Source organism: Apiospora kogelbergensis (assembly GCF_038363985.1).
Source record: "Apiospora kogelbergensis strain CBS 113332 chromosome Unknown utg000002l_segment0_segment0, whole genome shotgun sequence".
Taxonomy (NCBI): Eukaryota; Fungi; Ascomycota; class Sordariomycetes; order Amphisphaeriales; family Apiosporaceae; genus Apiospora; species Apiospora kogelbergensis.
In genome coordinates, this window is record NW_027117419.1 from 828,454 (window position 1) to 840,650 (window position 12,197).

Below are 12,197 nucleotides of genomic sequence, written 5' to 3' on the forward strand. Positions count from 1 at the left end.
TGCCATAACTTGTAAAATGAAGTCTCTATATGAACATACACGACGGAATCGGGGTATGCAGTCTTATGGAGCTACGATTGACACATCCATACTTGGGTCGTGGACTGAAGCTGCCTCGTCTCCCTCAACCCAATGGTGTCTTTGTTGGAAAAGGAGTGCTTGATCCCCCCAACTCCACCATCCAGCTGTCAAATGCCTTGCAAATACCTCGAGACCTACGTAGCCTGCGGGGAGAATGCCAGTGAATAGCTGCCTTAGATTTGGTTTCCTGGAATGGAGATCAGGAACTCCGAATATTACCTTGCGTTCTGGGCCTATCTTGGTCGAACTGCCGAGTTTCCTTGCAATCAATAACCTCTCCCAGGGCTTTCTCCAAGCAGACTCAAGTCCCACAATGGGCTCTCCTGAGTTTGTTACTTTCACCCAGATCCATTCTCCCACCAACTCGAGACCCCATTGCGAGAACATACCTTCTTGCGACTTGACCAGGTTGATAACGGCCGGTTTGTTCGTCACCCAAACCGCCACCAAACCGTCCGGTTTCAGGTGAGCTGCCACGGGGATCAGAGATAAGAGGTCCCGCATCTCTTGCATGTCGTGTGCGATTTTGTAGCTCGCTTTCTTCCTCTTTACGGATCTGCTGGGCCACGGCGGGTCGAGGACTATCAGGTCAAACTCGGGTGCATCCTTTAAAAATACTGGCCGCAGCTCCTGGATAGAGCCCTCCAGGCAATGACTTGCCTCTGGAATATACGGCGACGGGTCATTTATGTCCTCATCGTTATCCAGGGGCTCGCCTACGACGTCGTCGTTATTCAAGGCATCGCTTAGGCCATCATCCCGCTTCCTAGTAGTTCCGGCCGTAGCCTCACGAGAGCTGCTGGGCTGTTTAGTTGCGGAGGATCTGCAAATCCGTGGTAAGCACCATGGGCCTGTGTAGAAGCGACTGGCTTCGTCTAGTGCATTTCGAACCGTCTCCGTCACCATCAATTCGTCTAATAGCACAGAGGGCGACGTTGATGAGCTCGGAGTGTCTGTGGCGGTCTTCGCCGACGGAGCTTGCCATGGCTTTTCCAGAGGCTTGGATGACAAAAGCCACCGCCTCCCGGGCTGCTGCTGTGCCGGCGACCCGGGTGCTGCAGCTGCAGCTCCAGCTCTAGACAGGAATTGTGCCTGCTCAATTGATCGGGGGATATCAACCGCCGCGACAGATTTGTCTGGGTTTTCGTAGAGGATGCACGTCTCCTCCGACATCTTGCCAGAGTCACGCGAGTAGACTGGCCGACTATGAGTATGACTGTGAATGATGTACTGCCAGTTTGATGTGTGTTGATCCGACAGTTTTGAATGAAAACTTATATTTACCTCGGCGCCACCCTAAGTCCAATTAAGGTTACATACAAGGAAGGGGGCTGACATGACATCGGCAATTGGCAATTGTGTGCTGGAGTTTGGTCCCAGAGGTTGGTCCCAGAGGTATGGTAGCACCACATAACAATGCGAGATATCGGTGATCATCTCTGATTGATACCCGCATGCCCAACCAGCAGTACGTACACCTACACGTACGCGTACCTGGATCGTGAGCTCAGATATCACACAGCAAACAGATGAGTTAGTTTTTCTCACCGCTAGTCATCAGCTGTCACGAATGACGTTCTTTCTGCCCATTGGCTCATCCAAAATGGTATCCTGTCGAGTCAACCGGCACCGGTTAAACGGGATTGATTTTGGCAAGTCTTGAAATTAGGATGGGCCGAATTGAGGCAACCAGCTGATGGATATCGCATTTCCAGAAGCCCCTCCACTAAATTGCGCTAGTAGAGACGATGACGAAATACACCTTTCGAGAACTGCACCTTCTGCAATCACTGAATATGATTGCGGTTCTTGGCATGTTTATCATACCTCCTTCATTCAGAAGCGGCAATCACTGCCTTCTCCTTTTCTTCTGCTCGCCTATTGTTGTCCAAGTCGATAGCGCTGTGGACGGACATGCGTACGAGTAATGTAGCTTGTAGCCCACAAAACCCGTTGCTGATGTTTCTGGCTCAAATAAGCGCGCGTGAAACCATAGAAGCCAGAGAAGGAGTGAGTTACTGAGATGAATCTCTGCCAATCCTGCGCAAACCCCTTAGACCCCTGCACTATCGTCTCCTTGCAGGCGCTAGATGAGTGCTTGACCCCAGTCGCACGTCGCTTGGCGACCTGTCTGCAGCCACTTGATGTCACTCTACGCGATACAAGTCACTACCAGGTTTTCCAGAGCGCCACTCGAGGGCCAATGATTTGCTCGTCTGGGGACAGTCTCAAACAAGACACAGCAATTCCGCAAACTTTACCTGATCCACTCTCTGGGGCAGCGTGGCAGAGGATGGATCGATCCGCTACTGGGTTGCGGCGATGGAACCTGCCGTCGTAATAACATGAGTGTTATCCCTTTCCTGCGCAAACCGTCCGTACCTCTCTACCAGGGATATTCAACGTTGCTTGTCATTGTTCCTCCTACCTTTGTATGTCTGTGAATATCCTCATTCATACGCTTCGCAACAACCATGAACATGGGCAGGTCATAGCCCAAATTCGTCTCGCCATTTGACCTTCTTTTCTCATTTCATTATTGATTTTCTGTTCTGTTTTCTGTTCCGTCAAACGTATTCAGTCTCGAGCGGCACCCAGAAATCGAACTCCGGTACCTAAGCTAGCAGAAATCAAACTCGATATCGCAGCCACCTGCGGAACACCTCATTCTTTTGGCCCCGAATCGGGTCGCCCAATACCGACAACATGTCCACCTTTATAATACGAGCCGCAATGGCATCTACCCTTTTAATACGAACGGCGGCGGCATTAGACGAGCCCGCCAACAAAAATGTTGGCCAAGCCGAAAAGTCCCAGGGCGTCACCCTGCTTTCGTTCTTGTCCGCCTTGGGAGCTTCGTTGGCGATTTTCGCCGTGCAGACGGGCGTATTTCTGCTCCTGCGGAACAAGCTCGCGCGGATATTCAAGCCCAAGACCTTCCTCGTCCCCGAACGCGAGCGAACAGAACCCCCGCCCGACAGCCCATGGGGCCTCATCAGCGCCCTGATGCGCTTCAAAGACCGTGAGATCATGAAGAAGTGCGGGTTGGACGCCTACTTCTTCTTGCGCTATTTGCAGACCTTGCTCATCATCTTTATACCCATGGCGCTTGTCATCATTCCTATCCTGGTGCCCATCAACTACCATGGCGGTCGCAGTCAGGATTTCGACGCCAATCTCAACGGTACCAAGTCCAACCAAGCCAACATCACCGGACTTGACACACTTGCTTGGGGAAATGTGTCACCAGCGAAAACGAATCGATATTGGGCCCACCTTGTCCTGGCCGTTTGTGTTATTCTCTGGGTCTGTGGCGTTTTCTTTGCGGAACTGAAGGTCTTCGTCAAGATACGTCAAGACTGGCTGACAACGGCCGAGCACCGGCTTCGCGCCTCGGCCACAACCGTCTTGGTCAGCGCCATTCCAGACAAATGGCTTACCGAAGAGGCCTTATCGGGCCTCTTCGATGTTTTCCCGGGCGGACTCCGCAATATCTGGCTCACGCGCGATTTTACCGCTCTGCTAGAGAAGATCAACAAGCGCGACAAGATCCACAAACAGCTGGAAGGGGCGCAGACGGAGCTTATCCGCATGGCTAAGAAAAGCCAACTGAAGAAGAGGGAGGCCGAGGAGAAGAAAGCACGGAGGCAGTCAAAGTCAAAAGCGCCAACAAAGGAGCAGAGAGCGGTACGCCAAAAAGAGGAAGATACTGCTGCAAAATTACAAGCAGAATTCGGTGGTGGCGATAGCAGTGGTGACACCCACGAGGTGCCACACAACATCCAAGACGCCGAATCCCAGCAACATGAAGGAGGGCATGGAGAAGGACTACACAAGCCAGGGCCTGGAGCAAACCCGTTAGATGTTATTGGCACGGGCTTTTCGAAGATCACTCAAGGACTTGGCAAAGGCGTTGGGGTCGTGGGAAAGACCGGCCAGGGAATTTGGGGAGGAGCCAAGAATGTTGTCGATCAAGTCGACAGCCAGATCGAGACAACCAACGGTTTTGTGACGATAGCACCGTCCGAAGCTAACCAGTCGTCTAGACCCCCCTACACGGGCGTCTGCTGCTCGCCACATACACGTTCCTGAGGATGGTGATCACCTGAGACCGTCTACCAGAGGTTCTGATTCACCTAGATCTCCTGTTGGCCGTATTGTCAGTCACTCGCATAACGGATCCATTGCATCTCAAAATGCTGCCTACAAGGAAAGTATCGAACTGAAGCCGTTGCAGAACACTGTTCGCAAGGCTGGCTCGAACCTTGATGATATGTACGATAATGAACGGGCCCGGTGGTTTGAGTTCTGGAAGCCTCCCGCAGGGGGTTTGCTTCGCCCATACCCCAAGGCTATGAAAGTGTACCCTCGAAAAAGAATGAGAAGTCATTGTGGGCAAAAGTGAAAACACACATCCCATTCCTTGGCGGAGACTCCCAAGAACCCATCGAATACCCCAAAGCCTACGACGAGGACTATGAGTGGGAGAAAGAAGGGGAGAAAGCAGAGTGGGAGAAGTGGGTGAAAAAGAAAGACCGTCCTACTCATCGACTGCCTAAATTCGAGTGGACCCCCGATTTCCTTCCTGGGCTTCCGCTGATCAATAAGAAAGTTGATACCATCTACTGGTGCCGAGGTGAACTCGCCCGGCTCAACTTGGAGATCGAGGAAGACCAACAACATCCCGAGCAATTCCCCTAATGAGATCCGCCTTCATCCAATTCAATCACCAAGTTGCGGCACATATGGCTTGCCAGAGCCTCATCCATCATATCCCGCGGCATATGGCTCCTAGAGTGGTCGAAATCTCTCCCAACGATGTCATATGGGAAAACATGGCCATAAGTTGGTGGGCTGGATGGCTGCGAACCGGCATCGTTAACGTCATTGTCGCTGGCATGGTCATCCTGTGGGCCTTCCCTGTTGCTCTCACCTCGTCAATCTCGCAAGTTACCGAGCTGATCGACGACCTCCCCTTCCTACGTTTCCTCGAGGACAATGACCAATTATACCGAGCTGCTGACGCAGTTGCTGGTGTGTTACCCGCATTGTTGCTTGCACTTCTGCTCTTCCTGGTTCCTCTCATAATGGACTTCCTTGCCCATTTTCAAGGAGCCAAGACTGGGGCGCAAAAGACGGAATCAGTCCAGAACTTCTATTTCACCTTCTTGTTCGTACAAGTCTTCCTCATTGTATCTCTAGGTGGAAGCTTCTCCAGGGTGTTTACCGAACTAGCCAACAACCCTTCAAGCGTTGCGGACGTCCTTGCCAAGAGCCTGCCCGGGGTCGTGAATTATTTTTCTCCTACATGATTCTGCAGGCCTTGTCAACGAGTTCGGGTACCTTGCTCCAGATCGGTGCCTTGATTAACTGGTACGTCATTGCGAAAATCTTCAGCAGCACGGCACGCAGCAAGTGGGAAACCAACACGACTCTCCCGAAGGTCAAATGGGGCTCCTATTTCCCTGTATACACCAACTTTGCCTGTATCGGTCTGATCTACTGTGTCATCGCCCCGGTGATTTCGATCTTCGCCATCATCACTTTCGCCCTCCTGTGGATCGCCAACAGGTACAGTATGATCTATGTTAATCGCCTCGCTCTTGACACCGGTGGTGTCTTGTATCCTCGAGCCATTAACCAGACCTTCACTGGCCTGTACGTGATGGAGATATGCCTCATTGGATTATTCTTCCTTGTCCGGGATACGAAGGGTGATGTGGCCTGTCTCCCTCAAGCCATCATCATGATCATCTGCACTTTCATGACCGCTCTTTACCAGCTGCTGCTGAACTTCTCCTTCGGGCCGATGTTCAGATATCTTCCTATTACCTTCGAGGACGAAGCAGTACTACGAGATGAGGCATTCCAACGAGCCCAGGATACTCGCCTTGGCCTTCTGGATGAGGATGATGAGGATCAGATGTACGATAAGGAAGGCATTGCTCCGTATCGCCATCGTGCGACCGATTCGGTAAATACGACCGACGGCACCGGCGAAAAGAGCCCCCGGGGCAATAAGCTAACCAACTCTGGTGCGGCCCGGGGTCTCAAGCATGCGGGCTCGTTGGCGGTACGCGGAGGCAAGGTGCTGAAGAATCAGACATACGGGCGCGCCGAACGGGGCGTGCAGAGCGCCACCAAGTACCGCGAGCAGCGGCGGAAAAAGGACCTCGAGGCGCAGCGGGCACAAGGCGAGGCCCTGTATGGCGGTTTCCACGACGAAATCGAGGACCTTATGCCCGAGGAGCGTGACGTGCTGGTCCGCCGCGCGTTCACGCACTCGGCCCTGCGGGCGCGGCGGCCCACAGTCTGGATCCCGCACGACGACATCGGCGTCAGCGAGGACGAGATCAAGCGCACCCGCGAGTTCAGCGACCACATCTGGATCTCTAATGAAGGTACAGCGTTGGACAGCAAGGTTCGCGTACTCTACGGTCGCCCGCCTCCGGATTTCAGTGAGCTCGACCTCATCAACCTGTAAAGGTGAGGAGGTGCCCTGCTGCGTCGGAAAGACGCTTGGGAACCCCGTGCGTCCAGGTCGCATGTACATAGTCGGCCCCGTTCTGTAGATAGTCAAGATTGTGCATTGATTCAGCGAGGAGCTGGTGGTATTACACGGTTTTATTTCCTTCCCTTTTTGTCTAGGGCATGGCGGTGGGCAGGAGATACAGATATACCCATGCACATTGCATTATACGCATACCTAGAAAGATACAATTCAAGACGTAACATAATGTGATAAATGGCAGCACTACTACACTGAGTGCCCTTCGAAAACGCGTTATAGAAGTGTCTTAGACTGCACCAATTTAGTGATAGGTTGTGTGTTATCGCTACCTATTCTATAAAGGGGGTCAAATTGCACACAGTCGATATGCAGGCGGAAGCTGCTATGGACAAATTTTGGTCGAGAATAAACCAATAAAATTATAGACATCTGCTGCATGGCCTCTTATTCAGAAATCAAGCATATATTAAACGTCAGTCAGTGAAAAAGACCCCGAAACTGATGGGCAATCATCCTCCAACCCTGTGCATCCGTAGAAACAAGTTCGTTGACATTATGTGAAGACGAAGTTTTCTAGGAGCTAGCAGCCTGTTCCAAAGTCCGGAGCAAATTATCTTTAACAGCCTCGACATCAGCCTCCTCCATGCTCAAGAATCGAATCTATCCAGCAAAGTTAGTAATCTTGTAAACAAATCCAATAGCCCAGCAGCGTGTTGTGGCATTTAAGCAACGAGCAACGACAATAAACTTACCACATCGTCTCCGGCGCCGGTTCCGCCGTACAACACGGCCTCGGACACGCTCGCGTCGACGGCCTTTTTCACGCGGGCCTCCCACACGCCCTCCCAGTTCCACTCCCCGGGCTTTCGGACGCCCGCGCCGGCCGGCTGCCCAGGTGCTCCCGCGGTGGGCGCATCGTCTTTCGGGGGCACCGGCGGCGCGATTTCGGGTTCCTCGGCGCCCTCCCCCTGCGGGTTGCTGCTGCTGGCTCGTCGCCGCGAAGGCCTTGCCGCTGTCCTGGCGATGGCTGCGCCACGCGTGCCACGCGCCCGAGTTGCCCGCCGCCTCGAGCGGGATGGCGTCCAGCACCGCCTCGTCGTCGAACGTGCTGCGCATGTACCGCAGCACGTCGTACGTCGAGATGTCGGCCTTGCGCGTGTCGGCAAAACCGGGGGACTCGCCCACGGCCGACGCCTTGGAGGAGCCGGGCGTGCCGCCGCTCTTTGGCGGCTGCTGCTGCTGGCGCGGCGGCGTCATCTGCACTTGCTGCTGCTGCTGCTGCTGCTGCTGCTGTCTGCTGTCGGCGCGGCTCCTGCTCTGCCGGCCGAACCAGTCCGGGAAGCCGTGGCGCAGACTGAAGCCGCCCGGGGGCAGACGCTCCTCGTCGGTAGCGCTGACGGTGCCGTTGTCCTGCACGTCGGTGCTGTACATGTAGGTCGTCAAGGGTGTGACCAGGGGGTGGAACATATCAGTGGAGAATGTCACCAGCGGCGGCAGCCTCGGATACGCGTCCGGGAAGGAGATCTGGAAGCGCAGGACCGCAGGCGCATAGGGACCTGGGATAGCCATCAGAATCTTGGAGCCAGAATACTAAGGCTAGAGCGCGCGCGCGCGCTACGCTTCGCTTCCAACTCACCGTCACGGACGAAGACGACGCCTGACCAGAGGGCCGGGTCTCCGGGTGTCAAACTGACAAAGACGCCTTCGGGACATGACTGTTTCAGACCAGCGCTGTGTAAGTGTTAGTTCGGGGTCCCGATTTCCAAAGCGGTGTTTGCGGCCAAACATACAACTCAATCAGCAGGTTTTGCTTCCTCAAAGCCGGCAGTCCGGTAAGTCTGGAGGAAGAGGCCATCGCGGGGTTTCACAATAGGGTACGAGAATAGGATTTAAGATGTCGGGTAGGTTGCGGCTCCAGCTGTGCTTGGTTCACGTAGGCGTTGAGATACCCCTGAACGTTAGGCGCGTGGGTTTATGCATGAACGGGAACTTGAACTGAAGCATCTGCTAATACTTAAGTGCGGTGAGAGAAGTGGGGCCAGCAATCCGCCAAACATCCAAGACAAGCGTCGACGTTGTCCAAGGCCATCTGGGTTGGGATAATAAATACATGATAGCCGCAACAATCACGTTCGAGATCTAAGTAGGAGCACGATATCTCCGGCAAGGGTCCAGCAACTCTATACTGATCGGAGGGTTACTACCATTATGCAGGGATTCGTTAGCAGGATTTCTCAATGATGTGCTGTGCCCCTCCATTTCAAGGCCGAGACTTGGTGGCGGGGTAATAATTCTTTGGGCTTCAACAGCTTGCGACAAGCTGTTGACGGCGCTGCCTGCATTTCACAAGAAGGGGGAGTTACACAATGAAGCAGGAAATAGGCATGGGCGACGAAAATTTCATAGAACCCTTCTAGAGTTTACAAACCAAGCGCTCGCATCCTGGCTCGTGACGGTTGAACATGCATTGCCCGAAAAGTACCAATTACGACATAGCATGGGTGACACATTCGGCGAGTGACGCAGCGCATAAGCTGCTGCTGCTCGTCAGTCCAACTCGTTACTGACCTTCTCCCTTCACTCTTCATTATTGAACCCTCCCAGCGCCAGCAACCTCACATAGCAGCTCCTCGACCACCCTCGCAAATCAACGCCCGATAGGACCACCACTACTGGAACCCAGCTGCAAATTCATCATGGCAGGAAAGAAGGGAGCCGAAAACAGCAAGAAGGTGGCCGGGAACGCCAAGAAGGCCGAGGCCGCCGCCGCAAAGGCCGCCGTCGCGGACGCAAAGAAGGCTTCCGCAGAGGACGCCGAGTGGGCTAAGGGCTCCAAGAGCAACGCGAAGAAGTAAGACGCCGTTGCCATTCTCCCTATTAGCATTAGGAGCGCAAGCTCCGTCATGCGCCCCGGGCAGCCAATGTACAGACGAAACAGACCACGGATGCTAACCAAACCTTTGTGCAACTCCATAGGGAAGCCGAAGCCGCCAAGAAGGCCGAACAAGCCCGCAAGAAGGCCGAGAAAGACGCAGCCCTCGCCGAGGAGGAAGCCAGCCTGCCGAGCCGCAACGCGCCCAAGAACGCGAAGACGGCGGCCAAGAAGACGGGGCGAGGGACGTTGGACCTGGGCCAGCTGGATGCGGACCTGCCGTCGCTCAACGCCACGGGCATCGACAACGCGCTCGACGCGCTGGGCGTGGCGGGCAACAGCCAGGACAAGATCGACAAGCACCCGGAGCGGCGGTTCAAGGCGGCGTACGCCGCCTTCGAGGAGCGCCGCCTCGCCGAGATGGACGCCGACGGCTCCGGCCAGGGCCTGCGCCTCAACCAAAAGAAGGACCGCGTCCGTAAGGAGTTCGAGAAGTCCCCCGAGAACCCCTTCAACCAAGTCAACGCCACCTACAACGCCACGCGCGACGAGGTCGCCGACCTGCGGGCCAAGGAGAAGGCCAAGGTGGAGGGCCGACTGGCCCGATAGGGCGGGAACCGAGCATGCGGTTTGCTTGTCCGGTATCGTTTTGCTACTACGGTGCTGTGCTGTGGCTGCCCGTTATGACTGGACCTGAGATGATGCACACCAGGAAAGAGGTTGGGTTGGCCTGCACGTGGCCAAGTGTGTAGCTTGATGCGGACCAGCTATTCGCTTAATAGAATACGATTTAGACAAAATTCTAACAAATGAGTACAAATCGAATGACCAATAGCGCTGACAGTAATTGAACCCATCTCGTTATGTAGAGTCTCTTCTCTAACCACTCAAAGATCCAGGGTACTTTCATGTGTGTATGATACGACCTCAGCTGCCCGAAGACCGATCAGCTTGTGGAACGCAGCGTATGTACACGAAACATACATATACTAGAGTTATTACTCCTGATCGGGTTACATCTTGCAAACTTCGCTCTCATGCAATAGGGGAGTTCTCGAGAACAGCAAAGGACCCTAATATGGAACGAATCCACGGCATAATACGTAGTAGGGTGTAATAGACTGTACATCCAGCTCTCGCTGACTTCAGGGTCTCTTAGAAGGGGTCGCGCTGCGCTGTGCACTGGCGGCCGCAAAGACAGTGCAGAGAAAGCCGGGGCACCCCAACCTCCGATGACTCTTCTGCAAGGGTTGAGGCTGAGCTGAGTGAGCTGAGCTGGATGAGGGAGTTGTCTCAGCGGCAAACACCATTCTTTTGCTCTCCTATTCCCCCTTTTGACGTAGACAGCGGGCTGTACTGCGGACTGTGCAGGCTAACTAACGTATTGGCTCACCAGGTGCGCAGGATGGCTGGCCAAAATATGCTGCCTCGCATGTCTGTGCCCGCTGATCGCCAAGTCGCCCACGTGATTGTCTGATCCCAAACCAAAGCGCTCTCGGATCGGCCATGGCATCTTTGACATATCTGTGGCATGGCCATCAGAAACAAGAATGGAAACCAGAATGGCAGGCAGTCAGTCGCACGTCGGATCCCGGCCCCGGGGCGAATAAATGTGCTGCAAGCCATTTGCTTTGCCTCGAAGCTACGGTAGTGTCGAAGTCTGAAGAAACCGCCTCACCCATATCGTTGGAATCCCCTCAAATGACCTCTGGCGTCGAGGTGGAAATCAAGTCTTCCCTCCTTTGTTCCAGCGGGGTTTTCTCGCAGCCCAATCGAGATGGTGCATGAGTAAGTCGAGGAGGCGTGATACGAGTACGTGTAGAAGATTCTATGAAGGGGGTTGCTAAATATGGCAACATTGCCCGTCATCACACGTGACACCCTTGAGGGCAAACACCAGACCGACAGAAGGATTTCTGGGGGGGTTAGAGGGGTCCAAGCCGTGAATCTGCGGGTCTCGTTTATTGGACTGGCGGCACTTAAACCGCATGAGCGCCGAAGGTTCAAAGAGCCGAGCCACCACCACCTTAGCAGTTACGCTAGGGGCCGTGAAGGCATCAACTCTAAAATGAATTGGCCAGTTGAGCCTATGTATGTAACCGGACATGCTATGATGTGCCAGGGACGGACCCAGGAGTGGCAGCCAAAGGGGTGGGCGGCAGGAGGGGGAACCAACAACACCTGGAGATCAATAATTTACATACAGAAGGGACCCTGGAACCGGCTTGGCCATATCCACTCCCACTGCCACTCCCACTGCCACTCCCACATACACACACCCACCTGCGACTCTGGCTTGACCTACTTGGCTTCCTCGTCTCTCCTGAACTTGCTCTTTTGGCTTCTTCTCGCCGTTGCCAATCGTGTCTCGAACGCTGGCTTTCTGTCTCTAGACCTTCGAAACCGCAAGAAAGAAGCACTCGTCCGGCCCTCGTTCACTTTCCCCCAAGGCCGCCTCTGGAACATCCCGGTATCTGTTCTGTTGCGTAAGCGCGTCCAGTGCCGTTGGCCAGCAATCCGCGACACCACCGCCCCCCCCAGATAATTCAGCTGCCGCCAGCCATCTTCGCTGGTTCCCCGGACAGCCTACCCGTTCTCCTACCTCCATTGGTGAGACTGTCAGCCAGCAATTGGGGCGTTGTTTCGTCTCTTAGCTACCGCATCGCTTTCCCGGTTGTTATTGATCGACTCTTCCTTAAAGAGGCGACCTACCAATCAACCTTCGCTCGCAGG

General features: G+C 54.3%; 5 protein-coding genes across 5 annotated transcripts; 3 read left to right on the plus strand and 2 right to left on the minus strand.

Moving 5' to 3' along the window:
• Window positions 1–63: 63 nt before the first annotated feature.
• On the minus strand, window positions 64–1,254 carry PG998_003142 (Mt-a70 family; the record flags this gene model as incomplete). The annotated part of the gene is made up of 1 exon (XM_066869960.1): window positions 64–1,254. One exon carries the CDS (start codon window positions 1,252–1,254, stop codon window positions 64–66), a length of 1,191 nt encoding a protein of 396 aa, XP_066733710.1.
• Window positions 1,255–2,814: 1,560 nt separating this feature from the next.
• PG998_003143 (uncharacterized protein) lies at window positions 2,815–4,782 on the plus strand (the record flags this gene model as incomplete). The annotated part of the gene is made up of 3 exons (XM_066869961.1): window positions 2,815–4,084; window positions 4,128–4,356; window positions 4,407–4,782. 3 exons carry the CDS (start codon window positions 2,815–2,817, stop codon window positions 4,780–4,782), a joined length of 1,875 nt encoding a protein of 624 aa, XP_066733711.1.
• Window positions 4,782–6,565, plus strand: PG998_003144 (uncharacterized protein; the record flags this gene model as incomplete). Its single annotated transcript, XM_066869962.1, has 2 exons — window positions 4,782–5,369; window positions 5,402–6,565. 2 exons carry the CDS (start codon window positions 4,782–4,784, stop codon window positions 6,563–6,565), a joined length of 1,752 nt encoding a protein of 583 aa, XP_066733712.1.
• Window positions 6,566–7,165: 600 nt separating this feature from the next.
• PG998_003145 (uncharacterized protein) lies at window positions 7,166–8,447 on the minus strand (the record flags this gene model as incomplete). The annotated part of the gene is made up of 5 exons (XM_066869963.1): window positions 7,166–7,252; window positions 7,345–7,560; window positions 7,682–8,148; window positions 8,229–8,323; window positions 8,383–8,447. The coding sequence occupies 5 exons, from the start codon at window positions 8,445–8,447 to the stop codon at window positions 7,166–7,168; spliced, it is 930 nt and encodes a 309-aa protein (XP_066733713.1).
• An 841-nt stretch (window positions 8,448–9,288) lies between these two features.
• On the plus strand, window positions 9,289–10,073 carry PG998_003146 (uncharacterized protein; the record flags this gene model as incomplete). Its single annotated transcript, XM_066869964.1, has 2 exons — window positions 9,289–9,443; window positions 9,569–10,073. The coding sequence occupies 2 exons, from the start codon at window positions 9,289–9,291 to the stop codon at window positions 10,071–10,073; spliced, it is 660 nt and encodes a 219-aa protein (XP_066733714.1).
• Between the last annotated feature and the right edge of the window lie 2,124 nt (window positions 10,074–12,197).